General features: G+C 37.0%; 1 protein-coding gene across 1 annotated transcript in view; it reads left to right on the top strand.

Moving 5' to 3' along the window:
• Window positions 1–17406, top strand: part of OTOG (otogelin) — a 95035-nt gene that overhangs the window by 21072 nt on the left and 56557 nt on the right. Inside the window, exons 14-23 of the mRNA XM_030482746.1 lie at window positions 579–625; window positions 1443–1588; window positions 6324–6456; window positions 7237–7414; window positions 8016–8140; window positions 9599–9811; window positions 11022–11187; window positions 11724–11798; window positions 13618–13661; window positions 15136–15289. Coding sequence (XP_030338606.1) covers window positions 579–625; window positions 1443–1588; window positions 6324–6456; window positions 7237–7414; window positions 8016–8140; window positions 9599–9811; window positions 11022–11187; window positions 11724–11798; window positions 13618–13661; window positions 15136–15289 — 1281 coding nt within the window. The remainder of the gene's footprint in view (window positions 1–578; window positions 626–1442; window positions 1589–6323; window positions 6457–7236; window positions 7415–8015; window positions 8141–9598; window positions 9812–11021; window positions 11188–11723; window positions 11799–13617; window positions 13662–15135; window positions 15290–17406) is intronic.

The following is a 17406-nucleotide window of genomic DNA, read 5'->3' as shown; positions in this document are numbered from 1 at the left end:
GAATTACTTTGACTTTACTTTGTCTCCTGGTTTTGTTGTCTCACTTGGACACAAAGAGCCTAATGTCATTATGACACTAAGCTGCTCTTTTGGGAATTTCTAAGTTAATTTTATACATTGGAAAGAAAAGTTTGTTGGAAGGCATAATGTCTTTATTGGATAAACTTAATTGATTAAATGGATGAGCTTGCAGATGTGCAACTTGTTTTTTCCTAGCAGTTCTATTTTTTTTTTTAAGGTATTAAGATTCAAATTGCTTGTGTTTATTCTTCTCAGTTTTAATAATCCTTAACTTTTATAATGGTTATCAAGGAGCTAAAAAGAAAGAAAAGTGTTATTGGATGTATGGATGAAATTTCACCTGGTCATATCCTCATGACAAATTGTTGCCACAGCTCCCAGGCATTCTAGTGAGTGTGATAGCTCTGTTGTACCCTTTTGTGAGGCTCAAAATGCCTGGTGCCCACTTCATACACAAGGAAACCAGAAAGAACAATTGAGGGACAGCCATATATACTTCACCAAGAAAAAAAGGAAGAAAAAAGTGGAAATTTTTTTTTTATTTTTTTTTATTTCAGCACTTGCATTGGAGGAAAGTGGATTTGTACGAATCTTACGTGTCCAGGTATGTCAAAGTCTTGAATACTTAACTATTTAATAACTGAATTTGGGTAAAATATTACTGTTAAATCTTAATAAGCTACTTCACTATATAACTTGCATTTTTATTTCTATCTTCATGTAAATACATCAACACACAGTAGATCAAATATTAAAATAGTCTGAAGAGCAGGAATTTGCCTTTCAGCTTAGCATACTAATATGTCTCCCTATACACCACCATAATGTCTCTGGTAGATGGCAGTACCTTGTCATTCTTGTCATTCAACTTAAGTTTCCTCTGCAATCTTCACTTGACAGACGTATGGCAAAATAACCTTCACCCCTCCCCAGTATTGCTGGCTAGAGATATAGTATCTAGGTATTGTACAAATACCAGTTAATTATTTTTACATGCCTGTGGAATGACGGGTGTTATTCCCATTTCACAGGTAGGCAGCTAAACTACAGAGATTAAGGTCAAAAGGATTTTGCATGGTTCTTATGGTTGCCAATAGATTCAAGCACTGGTCTTGGAGTTATGAGTTAAACGTGGGAGTGTTTAATGTTTCTGCAAATCTAAAAATGTAAGGATTACACATATTATTGTCACCTCCAGGGTAAATTGTTTAGATATCTTGGCCTGGCATCAGGTAGGAACTCCATAACAAAAGCAAGGATAAGGATCACTTCTTAACTGTGTTCCTAGTACTTGGTTATAATATGAATACAATTTTATAAATTATAACTTGTATCAGAGTGTATGAACTCTACAGCAGTAGTAGCTGTTGAGAGCACACAGTCTTTTCTGCATACTTCAATATGTTATTTCTGTTTGTCAGCTGAATGCTCGGTTTCAGGAGACACACATTTCATGACCTTTGATGGGCGCAAATACACTTTCCAAGCTACCTGCCAATATATTCTAGCAAAAAGCCGTACATCTGGAGCGTTCACCATATCCTTGCAAAATGCTCCTTGTGGCCAGGTAAGGCTTAGAACCTTGTAATGTTTATATGCTAAGGGCTTATTTGAGGGGGGTGAGGGGAGAGGAGGGAGAAATACTAAAACTAAAAAATAATGAAAGCTACCTGCAATGGAATATATTAAAATTAATCAGTAGCAACAGCTTTCCTTAATGATGAAATAGTTGAACAATAGAGTCCAAGAAACCTGAGAAAGGTGGTTGTATATTGAAGCTATATCCTGTACTATATGGTTGAAGATAAGCAAAGGCGATCTCCAAAGAAATGCTCTAGGCAACTTTTTTAATCAAATGAAAGTTGAAGCATGATTGACTTCTTGCAGAAGCCCACAGTTAGATACCTCTCAGCCTGACCTGTTGAAAAGCCCATCAATGGACAACAGAGGTCTGGAGCAAATATCTGCTATGGTAATGTGCAGGATATGTATTGCGTGTCTCATTCCATTTAGTGTCACAGAACACTTATTTCTGTGTGAAAGACAGACAGAAATATGCCTTTCAGTTTAGTTGTTGTGGTGATACTTTTGTTGGGGGAAGCAATAATCAAATTAGTTGGCTTTCTGCAGCACTTGTGAGATCACCAAGAACCTTGCAGTATTTCTTGCATCTTCTTTATGCTGACTTAGGGAGTTTCCTTAATATGTCTCCATGTCCAAGTAGTTTGTAGGTGAAAAAACCCAGATTCTCTTGGCTTTTACTATATGTTGGGCTTCATACTTCACTTAGCTTTCAACAAAGCTAGCCTAATCAGTCCCTAATAGGTGCGGACTTTTACAGAGGTTAGAGTGAAGCTTTCTGGACGTTAACAGCCAGGTGGATGAGCAGATACTTGCATGGTATGTTCCATGGCTACATACTGCTAGTTAAATTGTCATTGTACAAGTTATGGGAGGGTAGTGAGAACAGTCTGTGTACTATAATGCAAGAATGTGAGGCTTCAGTGCAGCTATTCAAGTGTCTATCAACTAGCTGGTACCACTTGGCAGAAGAGCTGCTTTACAGTTCATTAGGCACCATCCATTATCTTTTTCCCATTTATAAAAATTAATGAATTGAAATGGGAAGCTAAAAGATTTGTAGCGCAGAATCTCATATTTCTTGATATTTTGAGATTTTATGTGCTTTTTTTAAAAAAACCCACAACCTTATCAGTCCCATCTCATTCAAGCAGATTAAAAAATGTAGAAAGAAAATACCTAAGGAGATTTTAGTTCTCTGAATCACAAAGAATCCAGTCATGTAGAGCCTTAGATCTGGTGACATAAACAGTCATCAGGCAACAAGTTATTTCAAAATGATGTGAAATTTTCCTTAAGCACCTTTTGGAAGCAGAATCAGTCCAGCGATCAGCACAGCTTGACATTATTTGAGTTTCAGGTGACAACCTCACTGGCTTTGTAGTTTATATGATGAGAAGGTCTTCTGAATATAGATTTTTCTTTTTTTTTTTTTTTTTTTAAGTGCCTACTGAGAGATATTACCATTCCTGTGAAAACACCTGCTGAAAGTTAGCAGGGGCAGTGCTGTGAAAGAAGCAGTTCATTGGAACAGAGAACAATTGTCAGGCAGAATTTCTCCTTTAGTTTCAGCATGAAAGAATAATAAAGCTTTTGTCAATATTGTGTAGTAATTTATATAATATGGAGGCTAGATCTCTTGTTTCTGGTCTGCTACTTGTACCAAGTGGTATTATTTTATTTTTAGCTTCTTAAAAAGCCAACAAATTTGTCAATTATAGCTGCTGTTGCTGAATGACATGCACAGAAACCTAATTTCTTAGTAAAGCAGCAAGACAACAAGATAAGCTACAAGAGCACAGCTTCACCATGCAGACGTCTGTCTTCGCTATCAGTCTGGGAGAGCTAGTTGAGCTGATGAAATATCTTCAGTTATTTTTATAATTTGCTGTTTTTAAGTTTGATTTTTATCATTCCAACTGTTGGTGAGAGATCACTGTTGCACCACTATTTAGAGACAGGAAAATTCTGAATGTAGTTTTTAATCTTTGTGCACCACTGTGTGTGCTTGTGTGTCCATGGTATTTGAAGGACTGACAGATAATCTGCTCTGTGCTAGTTCAGCATCTGTCAAAGCCACATGGTAGCCTTAGGAGATCCCTGCAGTCCTAGTAATAGTTTTCAATGAGTGGGGCAACATTTGCCCAGTATTAGGCACATCCCAGTGAAAGTCAGTGAGAGGAGGATAAAAGTGTAAATCTTTGAACTGAACATCCTAATCTGTTTGCACTGTGAATGGTGCTATGCATGGTATAATTCTGCAGTTAGTGTGACTGTCCAAAGGTAGGGACATTTTAACTGCATCTTGTCCAGCACCGCAGATGCTTAACATTTTAATATTTTATTGTTGGTTATGTCTTTACTGTAGGCAGTGAAAAGTGCAGCTGCCTGCACCTCTGCTGGACATTTCTTGACTGCAGCTCAGGACCAGACCCAATCAATGACATTTCCTGCAGTGAGACCTAGGCTGCTCTTTGCCAAGTGATTTCAGACGTGTATGTTTTGGTATATAAGACATTATGAGGCACTAAAGATGCATAATCAAGATGAGACTAAAATGAACAAATAGTGTGCCACAAATAACTGGACCCAATTTTTGTCATTGTCCTTGAATACCTTTTAAATGGTTACAAAGTCTTGCAGTAAAGGAGGGTGAACAGAAGAAACAGCAGTTGCATGCTTCCCCCTTTCCTCTGTAGGTGGCAGGAAATAGACAGTCTTCTAACTTTATCCAACTACACTAAATCCACGTAAATAAGCTGATGTCTTAGTAGCTATAATAGAGGGATTTGAGTATAGCAGGAGTGGCAGATACTTAATTCCTTCCTAGAGAAAAGAAAAAGTAGAAGGTGGATTCTCATGTCTTTCAGCATGTAGCAAGGTAAATTACAGAATGCTGACATGGTTAAGTTCAAGTCATCTCTCAGTCCACTTTTGTGCCTGATTCTCTGTGACAGAACATTTTTCTTTTTTTAAAATAAGACAGTGATCAAATTCATTTTGTCAAGAAAAATTTGGTAATCTTCTGTGAGTAATAAGCATGCTTTAATGAGCATTCTTTCCCTAATGGCATTGAAAGCCAAAATACCTGTAGTTATTCTGAAAGGTGGAAGTCCTGGCCTAACTATCTTCCCAGATAGGAACTGACTAGTGTTAACCATCTCTCCTCCTAGTTTCCATGTTATTTAGTACAGGTGTATTTGTTACTGTGGTATGTTGAAAACATTCAATATTCAGTAGCCTTCAGACTTGTGTTGCTTTCCACCGGTGTGGTATGGTGTCTTGTTGAAGATCACTGGAGTAACATAAAATGTGCAGGAATTTTAAATAGTCTGGGACATCGTTTACGTACCAACTGGTTTCAGGACTTGCTTGAATGGAAAAAAAATCTAGCATAACTAACGTAGAACATGCACATGATAGTTGACTGACTTCCATTTTGATTAAAGCAATTAACCTCAATTCTTGATCTTTAAGCTCCGTGAAAATTTCTTCTGTAGGGCATGTAGCTTCTTTATGTTGTGGAATTTCAGCACGAGCCTCAGTACTTTGATTTTTAGGATTTCAGTCAATAGCTGCTTTTGGTAATGTTGACAATTAAGTGCCACTGAAGAGGGTAGTTGTAGGTAAGGTAGGTGATGTGGTCTAGGGTTTTTTGGAGTATGTTTCATCCAGACTGAAATGCAGTATTTCTTTTCATGTTTTCTCTGTGTGACATTTTGCCTTAGAGAACTGAAATGAAAATAATAAGTAATGGTAGTAACAATAAAATGGGTCAGTTGGATGTTGTGATACTGTATGCTGTCATGATGCTGCCTTTCTTTTGTTAATATTCATCCAGGGAGCTTATGAACACACTCCACAACTCGTCTCAGAAATAATGATTTTAAATGCTGTTTTAAATAATGATTCACAAGATGCTTCTGTCTTTCATTATTGTTTGCCTTTAAAAGAATTTTATATCTTACATATGCTTTGGAAGAACCTAGGTATATCAGAACGCTTTAAAGTACAAATTTTGATTTTTGTGCACAGCAATGCTGTGGATAATGCAGCCTTGTTTGCGAGCGTTCATTTAGCCTCAATGGGTCTTTAATCAGGGGATCCCATGAATTGCAGATGTGTTTGTACTTAGCTATGTAAGAATTTCTACAAGGATGCTGGGGAGGGACTCTTCCTTAGGGACTGTAGTGGTAGGACAAGGGGTAATGGGTTCAAACTTAAACAGAGGAAGTTTAGATTAGATATAAGGAAGAAGTTCTTTACAGTGAGGGTGGTGAAGCACTGGAATGGGTTGCCCAGGGAGGTTGTGGATGCTCCATCCCTGGCGGTGTTCAAGGCCAGGTTGGACAGAGCCTTGAGCCACATGGTTTAGGGCAAGGTGTCCCTGCCCATGGCAGGGGGGTTGGAACTAGATGATCTTAAGGTCCTTTCTAACCCTTACGATTCTATGATTCTATGATTCTATGAATTGTTTAGTTTCTCTTTCCAAATCCCACTTTTGAGCTGTATTAAACACACATGTGAAATCATTCCAAATACTAAGTTTTCTTACTTAGCTGTAAAGCTGTGTTTTACAAGTGCTCTCTGCTAATAAGATAGATACAAATGAACATTTTCAATTCCCCACTAACTATGGCTTTACTTGCAGTCTTATTTAACTTTTATCCTTCTTAAGGTTTGTTTGTTTGTTTTAAAATGTGTTTTGCTCTTACTTGTAGAACCAGGATGGATCATGTATCCAATCAATCAGCCTTATTCTTAAGCAGGACCTCAAGAGGCAAGTGACTCTGACTCATTCAGGAGATGTTTTGGTATATGACCAATACAAAATTAACCTGCCTTATGCAGACGGTAAGGAATAATATATAAACATACAACTTCTATCAAGCACTAAAGCAGTATTTTAATGACATATGCATGTGTTGTGATACTGAAGTGGTATATTTTTAATATTTTGTGTAAAATGTACCACAAATTAACTTTTCTGAGAAGAAATTATTTTCTCTGATCCTTGAACTTAATAATTTCTTTTCCTTTTTTTGTAAGCAGTTAAAGTAAATATAAATGAAAGGAGCCCTCTCACAGATAATTTACAAATAAAAAAAGAAATTTCTTTTTGCTTCAATGAGTTTTTATATCTCTCCTTCTGGAAGGTATTACCAAATATTCTGCATAGGAATATGTGACTCTGTCCTGTGAGATTCGATGTTAAATTTAACAAGAGATTTGTATGCAAAAAATTAGTACATTTAATGTCTTTGGGGCCTTGGCTCTTTGGGAATTTCCCCAAAAAGGCTTTAATACAGGAAGTATGTTGCTGGTGTTGGTCTGCAATGTTTGTATTTTTAAATTGGTTTACTTTTAGTTAACCTTTATGAATAATCTGATGAACTCTGGATGCATTTTTTAAAAGTGCAGTACTGTTGTAAGTTTCTTGTTTTCTTTAAAGTCTGAATCAATGTAATGTTTGGTGAGAAATCAATGATTAGGGGAAAATTGGGCCTTAGTAGGAAGAAAATGTAATTTACATAAAAATGGTACAGAACTAAACCAGTGAAATGACAAGAAACAAAATGCAAATTACAGGCAGGTTTCCTTTGCTTTTCAACAGTCTCTGTTTTTACTCACCAGAGTTATTTGAAATACGGAAACTCTCCTCTGTATTTCTTCAAGTAAAGACACACATCGGATTACAGATACTGTACGACAGAGAAGGATTGAGGCTTTACCTTCAAGTGGATGGACGGTGGAAGGATGATACTGTGGGCCTTTGTGGAACATTCAATGGAAATACAGAGGATGACTTTTTGTATGAATAGCTGCGAGATTTCTATTTGCTAGTATATATATCTCATCTACAGTTAGAGTGGTAGATCAAATGTGGGCTGAAGCTGAATGTATAGATATCAAGAATAATTTACTTAGAAGTTTTGTTAGTGAGATAGTAGGTTTTAGTTTACTAACAAAAAATCTGTCAATTCAACTATAGGATATCAAGCCAGGTTTTCCTTAAAATACTGTAATACAAAAATACAGTGAAATATATATGACTAGTGTTAGTTTACCTGCAAAGTTTTGTCCAAAATACGGAGTGGCCTGTAAAAGGGACTTCCCGTGTCCCTGCAAGCCTCTTCATCTCTTTCCAGCTCCTATTTTCTGCTGCAAGTTCTAATCTGCTCTCTGTAACAGAGCCTTCATTGTTCAGTGCCTGCAGGCCAACAACAGGAATTGACTGTTGCCTGAGCTTCGTTTCACTGTGATGCAGTGAAAGATGGTTGGAGCTGCCTGAGCACCACAGTCAAGATTGCTGTTTGTCCAGCTTGAATCAGCTCTGTTGAAGGGGGTGGTAGAACTGAGACAATTCTGTAAATTCACTGTGTCTTTTGTGACTGACTTCTCTTTTGTAAAAGATCTCCAGTTGGAGTAACTGAAAGCACTCCAGAGCTGTTTGGAAATGCATGGAAAACTTCATCGGCGTGCATTCTTGTGCATGATAGTTCACAGATGGATCCATGTGATATTCATCTGCAGGCAGGTGGGCAGTGGAAGTCAGCTGTTATGTACAAATGTACTTCTACTTATATCTGTGCCGATTTTCCTAGTTGGATCAGGGTAAAGTAATAACCAGTCCCATCCACTGAAAGAAATAATACTTACAGGTAGCATTTGTTGAGTTCTATCCCCTAACAAATCATGTAGTGTATTGCTTAAGCATCTTGATACTTGGTATGATATATGATATATGATACTTGCAGAGGCACTTGAAATACCCCTTTTTATTTCTGGGTTGCAGTTACAACGTGTTGAGTTAGACATGCATGAAAGGTTGGTAGTATGTCTAGTATTGGCGATGCTGCTAGTTAAGATGGAGACTTAAAAGTGTTACAGTATTGAATTTTGAAAATACTGAAAAAATTGAATATTTGATTTTGTTGTCTGATAGCAGAGTGAATAGGAGAAAGATACTTATGCACTGCCAGCCCTTCGACTCAGCCAAAAGGGTCCAGTTGGGAAAGATGCTAGTGGCTGATGGCATGAGGACCATAGATGGTCACTAAGACATCCTTTAATAGTGATAAACTCTATTGTAGGTCATCAGTTATATCTGTTGCACAGTTCCTACCACTTCTTGACTTGGACTCTACATGCTTTTTAGCAAGATACAGGGATAAAATATTGCACAAAGTTTTGCTTGTAATTTCAGCAGTGCTAGGAAATCACCACATCTCTACTACAACATCATCCCATCTTTTGAGTATTATACAATGTGCAGCACTAAGAAGCTGCATTCTTGTTAGTGGGCTTGTTAGTGGGTTTGGACTTAAGTGTAGAAAAAAGTGGCCTGTACATGAAATCGGAAGTTCTGGAAAAGGAATTTTGAAGTCCTAGTTCATGCATGCTCTTATTTTTTGGGGAATACAAAGTTAACTCTTTCTAGGTATGCTAATGTAGCATATTATTTCTTTTGATTACCATTACACAAATATTTAGTGCATTCAGAATTAAGATACTCAGATGTATGCTGTGTTTGGAGCTTCTTATGCAATTATGTGATACTGCTCTCCCTCTCCTGTGAGATAGTGGTACCCTGAGCTGGCAGCTCTGTCTGTGGTTGCAGTCTTATGCAACGGAAACAATGGGTAACAGGTTATTCTTTAAAGCAGTGTGTGTTTCTGAAAGGCACTGGGTAGCGTGTAACATCTGTTGCCTAACCCACATTGATGAATCAGTTTAAAGAGTATGTATGTAGGCACTGTCTGTGTATTGTAAAATTTCCCAAATACCTTAAAATCATTCCCTGAACAAGTTCAAAACTATGAGCAGCTAGCTTCTTTTCTGACCTTCCATGTAGCTGTATAGATAACAAAGATTAAAAGATATATATGGCAATAGTATATAACCATGATCAGTTGCTTGGTATAGAAGACACTTTTTATTCCAAGTCTTTTTAAATTCCCTCACTGAAACAGTGTTTAATCTGTTATTTGTACAGCCTCTTATGCAGCGGAAGCGTGTAGCATACTTACGAAAGGCCTTTTTGCTCCATGCTACACCTATTTGAGTCCTGTTCCCTATTTTGAGCAGTGCAGAAGAGACACTTGCAAATGTGGACAGGTTTGTTTTTGCTCTGCTCTGGCCCATTATGCTCATCATTGCCAAAGATTTGGAATTGTAATAGATTTCAGAGGCAGTGTCCCAGACTGCGGTGAGTTGCCTTTCACTTCTAGTTTTAAATAATTACTGTTTGAAGGTTTTAGAATGAATATAAAATTAAACAAATATAATATTTTAAATGAGAAGTGGATTAATTCTAGAATGATCTGTTGTGTAAAAGGCAAGGTTCTTTTTTTGAATTAGTACAAATGTCTTTAGAGGATTGTTGATATTTAATTTAAAATGAATGGTAGAATACAGATAGTGTAGAGATAGCCAAAAGTGACATCTGTTATCTCCTCTATAATGCCTCACAATTAGAGGAATGGGGTTATATTATGAAATTCTTCAGTTTATATGAACTTCTAGTGAGGTATAAGATGTTGATAGGACATGTAATGCCCTTGTATACTTTTTTTTTTTTAAATTATAGAATTGAAAACCTTATAAAACAACACTAAATTGACACCCCTGATGTTTCAGTAGGTTTGGCTCCATAAACAAGGCTGAAAATCTTCTCTTAGGAATATTAAAGAATTTAGCATCTGGTAGTTTTCATCACATCATGTAATTAATCATGCTGTAATGCATGGTAAAAAGGATTTTGGAAAGTTGGTCCAGCTTAAGTATGTTGAGCTGTATGTATATCTGAAAAGACTGGCTTGCTTGCAGTCATTATGGCATGCATGTCTGTGTTCGCTATGACTAAATGAGTAATTTCAACCATTTTATTTTACTCTTCTAGAAGCAAGTATAGTTTTATTAGAATATATTTAAAAGCCAGGGTTGTCAGGTTTTAAGTATGCAAGTCTTTTTAGTACTTCACGAACTTCAGATCTTTTTTTTTAAGCAGAGATTTATAGGATGTGTGTGTATATATATCTCTCAGAAAATTTAAGATGATATTGTGCAACATCTGCAAAATACACATTTTATTTCTTGCTTTTAATGTTTTCCTTAAGATGCTGTGCATTTCCCAAAGCCCATGCACAGGAGCCAAGTATTTTCAGAGTTAGGGGAAAAAAACCTTCAACTGTTCTGTTTCTCCTGTGTAAATCTGGATTAACTGTGCAGACTTCATTGTGCTTGTTATTACTGTGGATTTACATCTGTGTAGTTTACACAGCATAGTGCCAAGATAGCAATTTTAGTGGAATTTAGTGTGATTGGGAATGAAAGAATAGAGATGTTTATCAGAAAACTGTTGGGAGGTACTTGACTCTCTTGCACTGTGATTTGAGAGATTTGTTTCATTTGGACAGCTCTTTCATGTGAAGATACAAAGGAGTACAGTACTTGTGTATCTACCTGTGGCAGAACCTGCCAAGCACTGTCCATGCCAGAGACATGCAGCAGTGACTGTGTAGAAGGCTGTGCTTGTCCTCCTGGAATGTATTTGAATTCCAAGACTGAACGATGTGTACAGAGGTAGCTAAAGTTGCATTTCTGATAGTCACATTCGCTATTTTAGACCACTGCATTTGTGAGTCAGAGTGAAAAGCTAATAAACATGTAACCCTGTAGATGTTATGAATCTGTAAACTTGTAGGGATCATAGAATTATACAGAACCTGTATGTTGATAAAAAATAGCTCTTTTATAGTACTGAACTCATCCAACATCTTCAAAGCTAGTTTCTACATATTATCTGGGTTTTGGCAAGTAAGAGATAGATACAAAAGGTGTTCACTGTTGTGTAGAGGTGCTAGTTTGTTACTGATTTGTTTTGGAATGTGCTCAAGGTATACGGTGTATTGAGATCAATTTCTTGTATTTAAAAATCAAACAAGCAAGCAAAAAAAAACCAAAACCCAATCAGAAAACTCCAACCCAACTAACAAAAAAAACCTCACCAAAACTGACAAAGCAACCAATTGAACTCTGAACAACAATTAAGTCATGGGGAATTTTTTTCTTCCTGCAGTTTGAGTTAATCATAGTTATGTATTTTTCCTCTACTCCAGAAATGAATGTCCGTGTTATTTTCAAGGAGTTGACTATCCACCTGGAGAAAATGTTATGACATCTTTGGGCAAATGGTAAGATACTTATTTATGGTGTTTATTTTTTAAGAGCTCTGTCAAGTCATTCTGGGTAGTTTGTTGGCGTTTTTTGGTGGTGTGTTGTTGTTTGGTTGTTTGTTGGTTTTTTTTGTGGGTTTGTTGGTTTTTTGTTTTGTTTTGTTTTTTGTGGGGTTATTTGAAATGAAAAGTATGGAACAAGCTTACACCAGTTTTCTGTGCATGTTTGGGTAGAGCTTCTTTAGAACCTAGGTTTTCAGGTGCTTATAATCCAATTAGGTGTTTATAACCCAATATACTGAAGTGCAAAGTAGAGAGAAAAGCCACTGTGATTTTGTACATCCGTAATAATGTAGAGAGCTCCAGAAAACCCCAAATACTTGCTGACCATCGATTCAAATCTGTTCAGCTAGATCTTCATTGCTGTTCTCCTTCCCTATACCAGATTGTAAATCCATATATATATATATATCTCTTAATATATCTTAATTGGCAAGTTAGCTCATCTTTACCTCAGGGCAGATTCCCTGGAGAGTACTAGGCAACCCACTCTGCATATAGGGCTGTACAAAGTCTGGGCGCACTGTTGCCTGCCTTCCTGGATATTTTTTTCAGAGCTTGGGCCAGACAGCAGTTATGGGAAGGAGCTTCTCCTGGTAGATTATTTGGTTGGTTTCCTTTCATCCTCCGCTTTAAGGGTCTAGTTTAGCTTATTATGCTAAGCGCTATGGTGGAGATACGGCTGAATGCACACCAATCTGTGATCATTCACAAATGCATTGTTTTAGAAAAGAGTTATTTGGAATCTGGCAGCTTATGTTTCATGTGAATCTGTTAATTAAAAATATATCTACTGGTTTGCAACTACTAGTCTTGAAGATAAGAGATCTGTATTTCCTACTTTGCTTGCCATGTTTTAATAAGGCTGTATACATATCTGTTGGGAGGAAGGGCTTTCAAGCTCCTTTGAATTGCCTTGTGCTAAGTAACACATTAGGAACCATATAGGACTATATGTGTGGATGAACTGGAAAAAATATACACAACATATATTTTTTTTAATCTGTCACTACATTTTTTGTTAGAAACAATTATGATCTTTATTATGCACTCTTCATCCTTTTTCTTCTCAATTGTTTCCTTTTTCGAACTTCCAGTTTCCAACTTTCAAACTTGAATTTCTTCTCATGTTTGTCTATGGAGTAGCTTTTTTTTCTCTGTTCTCAGCTGGTTCTTTAAAATATTTTCATTGTGATACCAGCATTGTATCGGCATTTGAGTCCCTTATCATGCCTCCCTATCAGCTTGCTTTCACACTGCTTTGCCTGTTGGCTGCGTTATACTGTGAAGTCTTTGCACACTTTTCATCTAGTACTTTGGGGTTCATACACAGCTCCAAACATGACAGCACAGTGTCTGTAGCACATAAAGAATTCAATTCTGAATCTGCTGACAAGCAGTAAGTGTACTGGGGACATCCTAGCTATTGCAAAAGAATGGAGAATAGTGCTGGAGTTCATGGGCTCAGGTTCTCTAGTGAAGCACAGGACCTGAAATTAAGCCAGTGTTGCTACATTTTTTCCTGACAATGAGTTGCTATCAGATCTGCTAGCATTTTATAAAAGGCCTGGACTATTTTGGCTGGAATTAGACAGGAGCAGGGTAATGTTGCCCAGTGCTTCCTTGCACACTTTATTCACAGTTCTAAGGTTGGGTGCAAATATTTGTACAGTTATTTTGTAATGACTCATACTGCATGCTTCAGTATTAAACAGAAAACATTTATATTTTTAGATTTTCCTGACTCTTATGACATCTTCATATATTTTTATTGCAGCCATTGCAGGGATGGAATAATGAATTGTGATAACAATATAATAGGTGAGTGAAGAGAGAGAGGGGAAAAGATATTCAGGTCAAATGAATATGCATTTTCTAATCTCTGTGGAACCTGTTATTTGTAGTAGAAGAATGTGAAACATGTACAAATGAATAACTTGCAGGAGGGGATTGATCATTGAGGAATTATATGTTTGGGTGATAGAAAGAAAGGCTGGTGCAAATCAGCAGCATAACTGTCCAAAATACTGTTAAATCTGAGCAACTTTCTTTTTCCAGTGCTTTTAAATACTTTTTTTTTTTCTTTTTTTGGTTGTTAATATAAGTAAGCTTAGCTACATGATGAAGAGCAGAACTTCAGTAGGACAAATAGGTTAGCTTTGCCCCATAAAACGTGATTGTAGGAACTGGGCACTGGCAGTAATTTTTCACAGATATTTGTTCTTTCCCTCCACAAACCTTGAGTAATTGAAATATGGAAGAATAATATATCTTTTGTCATACTTATGTAAAAGAATGTTGCAAGTGCTTTTTCTATTACAGAATATTTTATATATGACTAAGTATTATAGTCCATACTTTTGTTCTAATGCTCCTTTTACTTCAGTGAGAAAGACTTTTATTTGAGGTTTCAGCTCTAAAATTGCCAGCTCTTTGGCCTTTAGCAGAAATCTCTTCCCCATGCACTTGAAGGTAGTGCTTGTACTGATTTGACAGTTATCCAGAACCTTTCTCCCTAATAAATAAATAAACAAAACCCTAGCAACCAACCAAAACAACTTTAAAACACTGCCACTGCTTCAGGCTTTCTGTTACCTATACAAAGTATGCTAAGTGCAACCCAAAGGCAATTGTGCAATTGAATTGTTTTATTCATAGTCAGTGACTGAAGCATGGAAAGTCATACCTAGCTCTCAGACCTCTTCTTGATATTTTTTTTGCATTCCATTGATTTCTGATTCTCTGTTGGTAGCACTTTGTGTTTCTGTTTCAGAGGGCTGATTCCTGGCTGTTTAAAGTCATGTCCCTTACTAAATGAATATATTAATTTCAGTATCTTGTATGAGATTTTACAAGGGCATGTAGGGATAGGGCAAGAGGGAATGGCTTTAACTGTAAGAGGGTATGATTAGACGTTAAGAATAAATTTTTTACTGTGAGGGTGGGGAGGCACTGTAACAGGTAGCCCAGAGAAGCTGTGGCTGCCCCATCCTTGGAAGTGTTCAAGGCCAGGCTGGACAGGGCTTTGAGCAACCCGCTCTAGTGGAAGGTGTCCCTGCCCATGGCAAAGGGGGTTGGAAAGATGATCTTTAAGGTCCCTTCCAAGCCAAACCATTCTATGATTCTGTGATTTATAGGGTTCTGTGAAGTTAACTATGCTCAAGAGAGAGGTAATCAGATGTTACTGGATGATACACCTTCGTGTTACATATTCTCAATCTAAATCTAATGTACCTTTATGAAATACAGCGTTTCAGGTGTGAAGACTGGTATGTTTGTCAATTTTTCTCCCCAGCGCACAGCTGCCCAGTTGGACAGATTTATATTAACTGCAGTAATCCACAAGTTGATCCTGAACTCAGCAGAGAGAGAACTTGCGAGAATCAGCTGCTAAACCTCACTTTCTCAGCACACCTTGCTTGTGTTTCAGGTTGTGTCTGCCCACCTGGGTGAGTACAGACAGATTTGCATCTTTTTGTGCGCAAACATAGATGACCACCTTCGTTAGTGATTGAGCAATTAATTCTGCTGAGGACATAATACATTTCTATTTGGAGAATTTGAGGTGTCAAGGTGTGGGCATCCAGCTTGCGAAGGCTTATCACGCAACAATATGGACTGTTTAAGGCATAAGGTATAGTAAACTGAGAGACAGGTCGAGCTGAAGGTCTAATACCTCACAAGAATGAAAGCAAAATAACAAATATAGAAAAGGCATTGCAATATTTGATCTAATCCCTGTACTACAGTGGAATCATGTTTACCTAGACAATTTTTTTCAGATAGCTGACTTCATATTTGAACATATCATTCATTTGAACATATCAGCTCATTTGAAGTCTCTACTACATTTGGAGCAATTTAACCTAATAAGAATTTTCAGGTTTGTTTCTTTTTCCTCACTTAATGTTCTCACAGAATAGAGCTATGAAAAGATAGTAAACTGAAAGCTGTAGTATCCTGTAACCTTAACGAAGTTTTGAAACGATGAAACCATTAGGTGCTACAGTAACATTACCAACATCTGCTGTGTTTTAAATATTAGTTTATCCATTTTTCTGTTTGGGGGAGTAATGGGTGGTGGTGGAATTCTGGTATTAGAAGTGCTACCTGCTGCTTATTTCATTCTTTTTACGTCCCTGAAACTCTATTGCAGACGTTTTGTTCTTGGGACAAAAGTCTACATGGCTGCATAAATCAGTTGGCAATAGGCTGTTTCCCAAGGGAGTGAAAAGAGCTGTGCAACACAAAGCCTGGTGAAAACTGCTCTGCTGGAAGCTGAGAGAGTTATTTTTTAGTTTTCTGGTCCAGATTTGTGGGTTTTGCAGAAGCAAAGATGTGTTTGACTCACAGGCGGCATATTGCTTCTAATGATGCCCTTACCAAGACTGTTTACATATTTGTGTTCCTGTGAATGAGCAAAGCTATAGATAATGAAGTTGTAACTGAATCTTCAGTGTAGTGAAGTGTCATAGCTGTCCTTGGATCTTTGCCGTTCATTGTAGGTTGCAGAGTAAGTAGAAGCATCAAGAAAAACGTCTGATACTTCAAAGAGGAGCTGTGTACAGCCTCTCTGTGTGGTATTTGTCGTGAATTCTTAGATCATTGAAATCTGTCCATTTGCTTGGCTTTACAAGAGAGAAAGCTGTTATCACTTGTTTTAGCCAGGGTAAGAAGGTGAGGAAAAAACTGTATTTAGTGTTACTTTGTCAATGTGATGCTCTTTGTCTGAATGTGCCCTGTTCAGTTCTGAGCAGCTTTCAACCAGTGGGAGTTTCAGTTTCACAGTTGATTGTCTTCAAGAGACACAATCTTTGAAATAAATATGGATTGCAAAGAACACTTCATGCACCCTGGGTGAAAATTATAGTTTCTCAGTTTAATGGGGGAGGGGAGTTCATGATGTCTGCACGTTCTCATTAAGAGGAGCTACAGAGCGGCAAATTTCCATCTGATAACACAGTGTAGAAGAATCTAAGTTACAGTACACAAATTACCAGTTCATTAATATGAGTAAATAAAATGTTCTATGATAAATGCAATAATTAAATCTTTCATTTTGGACACCTGGGAAACAAAACAGTGTCATCATCCTGTTTGTCATGGATGTGCCTTGCACCTCTGACCTCTTGTCCGTGGTTCAGTTTTTCTGGATATTATTAAAAGCCACAAATATTTTACTTTAAAATTTAGACTAGTTGCTTTATTGCTAGGCAAGATTTCCCCTCTTCTTTCTCTGTTAATGGAACCTTTTTCACAAATTTTTTTAAATTTTAGTTTTTTTCTGTTCCTGTAGGAGTTGTGACTGTAGGCACAAGTTTATAGTAGTAGTCTTGAACTGTAAATAGCTATGCTATGGTTATCTGTGTTATGAAGAAATTCTCCTTTGAAGGCTGTGAGGATATCTCTGCAAATAAAGTTGAGTATATTGGTGATTGCTGGCACGAAGGTTCCAGTTGTACAGAAATAGGTACTGAATTAATTTTGTTCAACTAGGATAGCTTTTTTGATAGTGATTATATTATTGACAGAGCAAGAGATATAACTATAGCTGTAAGAAAATTAT

This window comes from Strigops habroptila, chromosome 4, assembly GCF_004027225.2.
Source record: "Strigops habroptila isolate Jane chromosome 4, bStrHab1.2.pri, whole genome shotgun sequence".
In the NCBI taxonomy this organism is placed as follows: Eukaryota; Metazoa; Chordata; class Aves; order Psittaciformes; family Psittacidae; genus Strigops; species Strigops habroptila.
The sequence above is the reverse complement of the archived record's forward strand: the minus strand, read 5'-3'. Positions and strand labels throughout refer to the sequence as shown.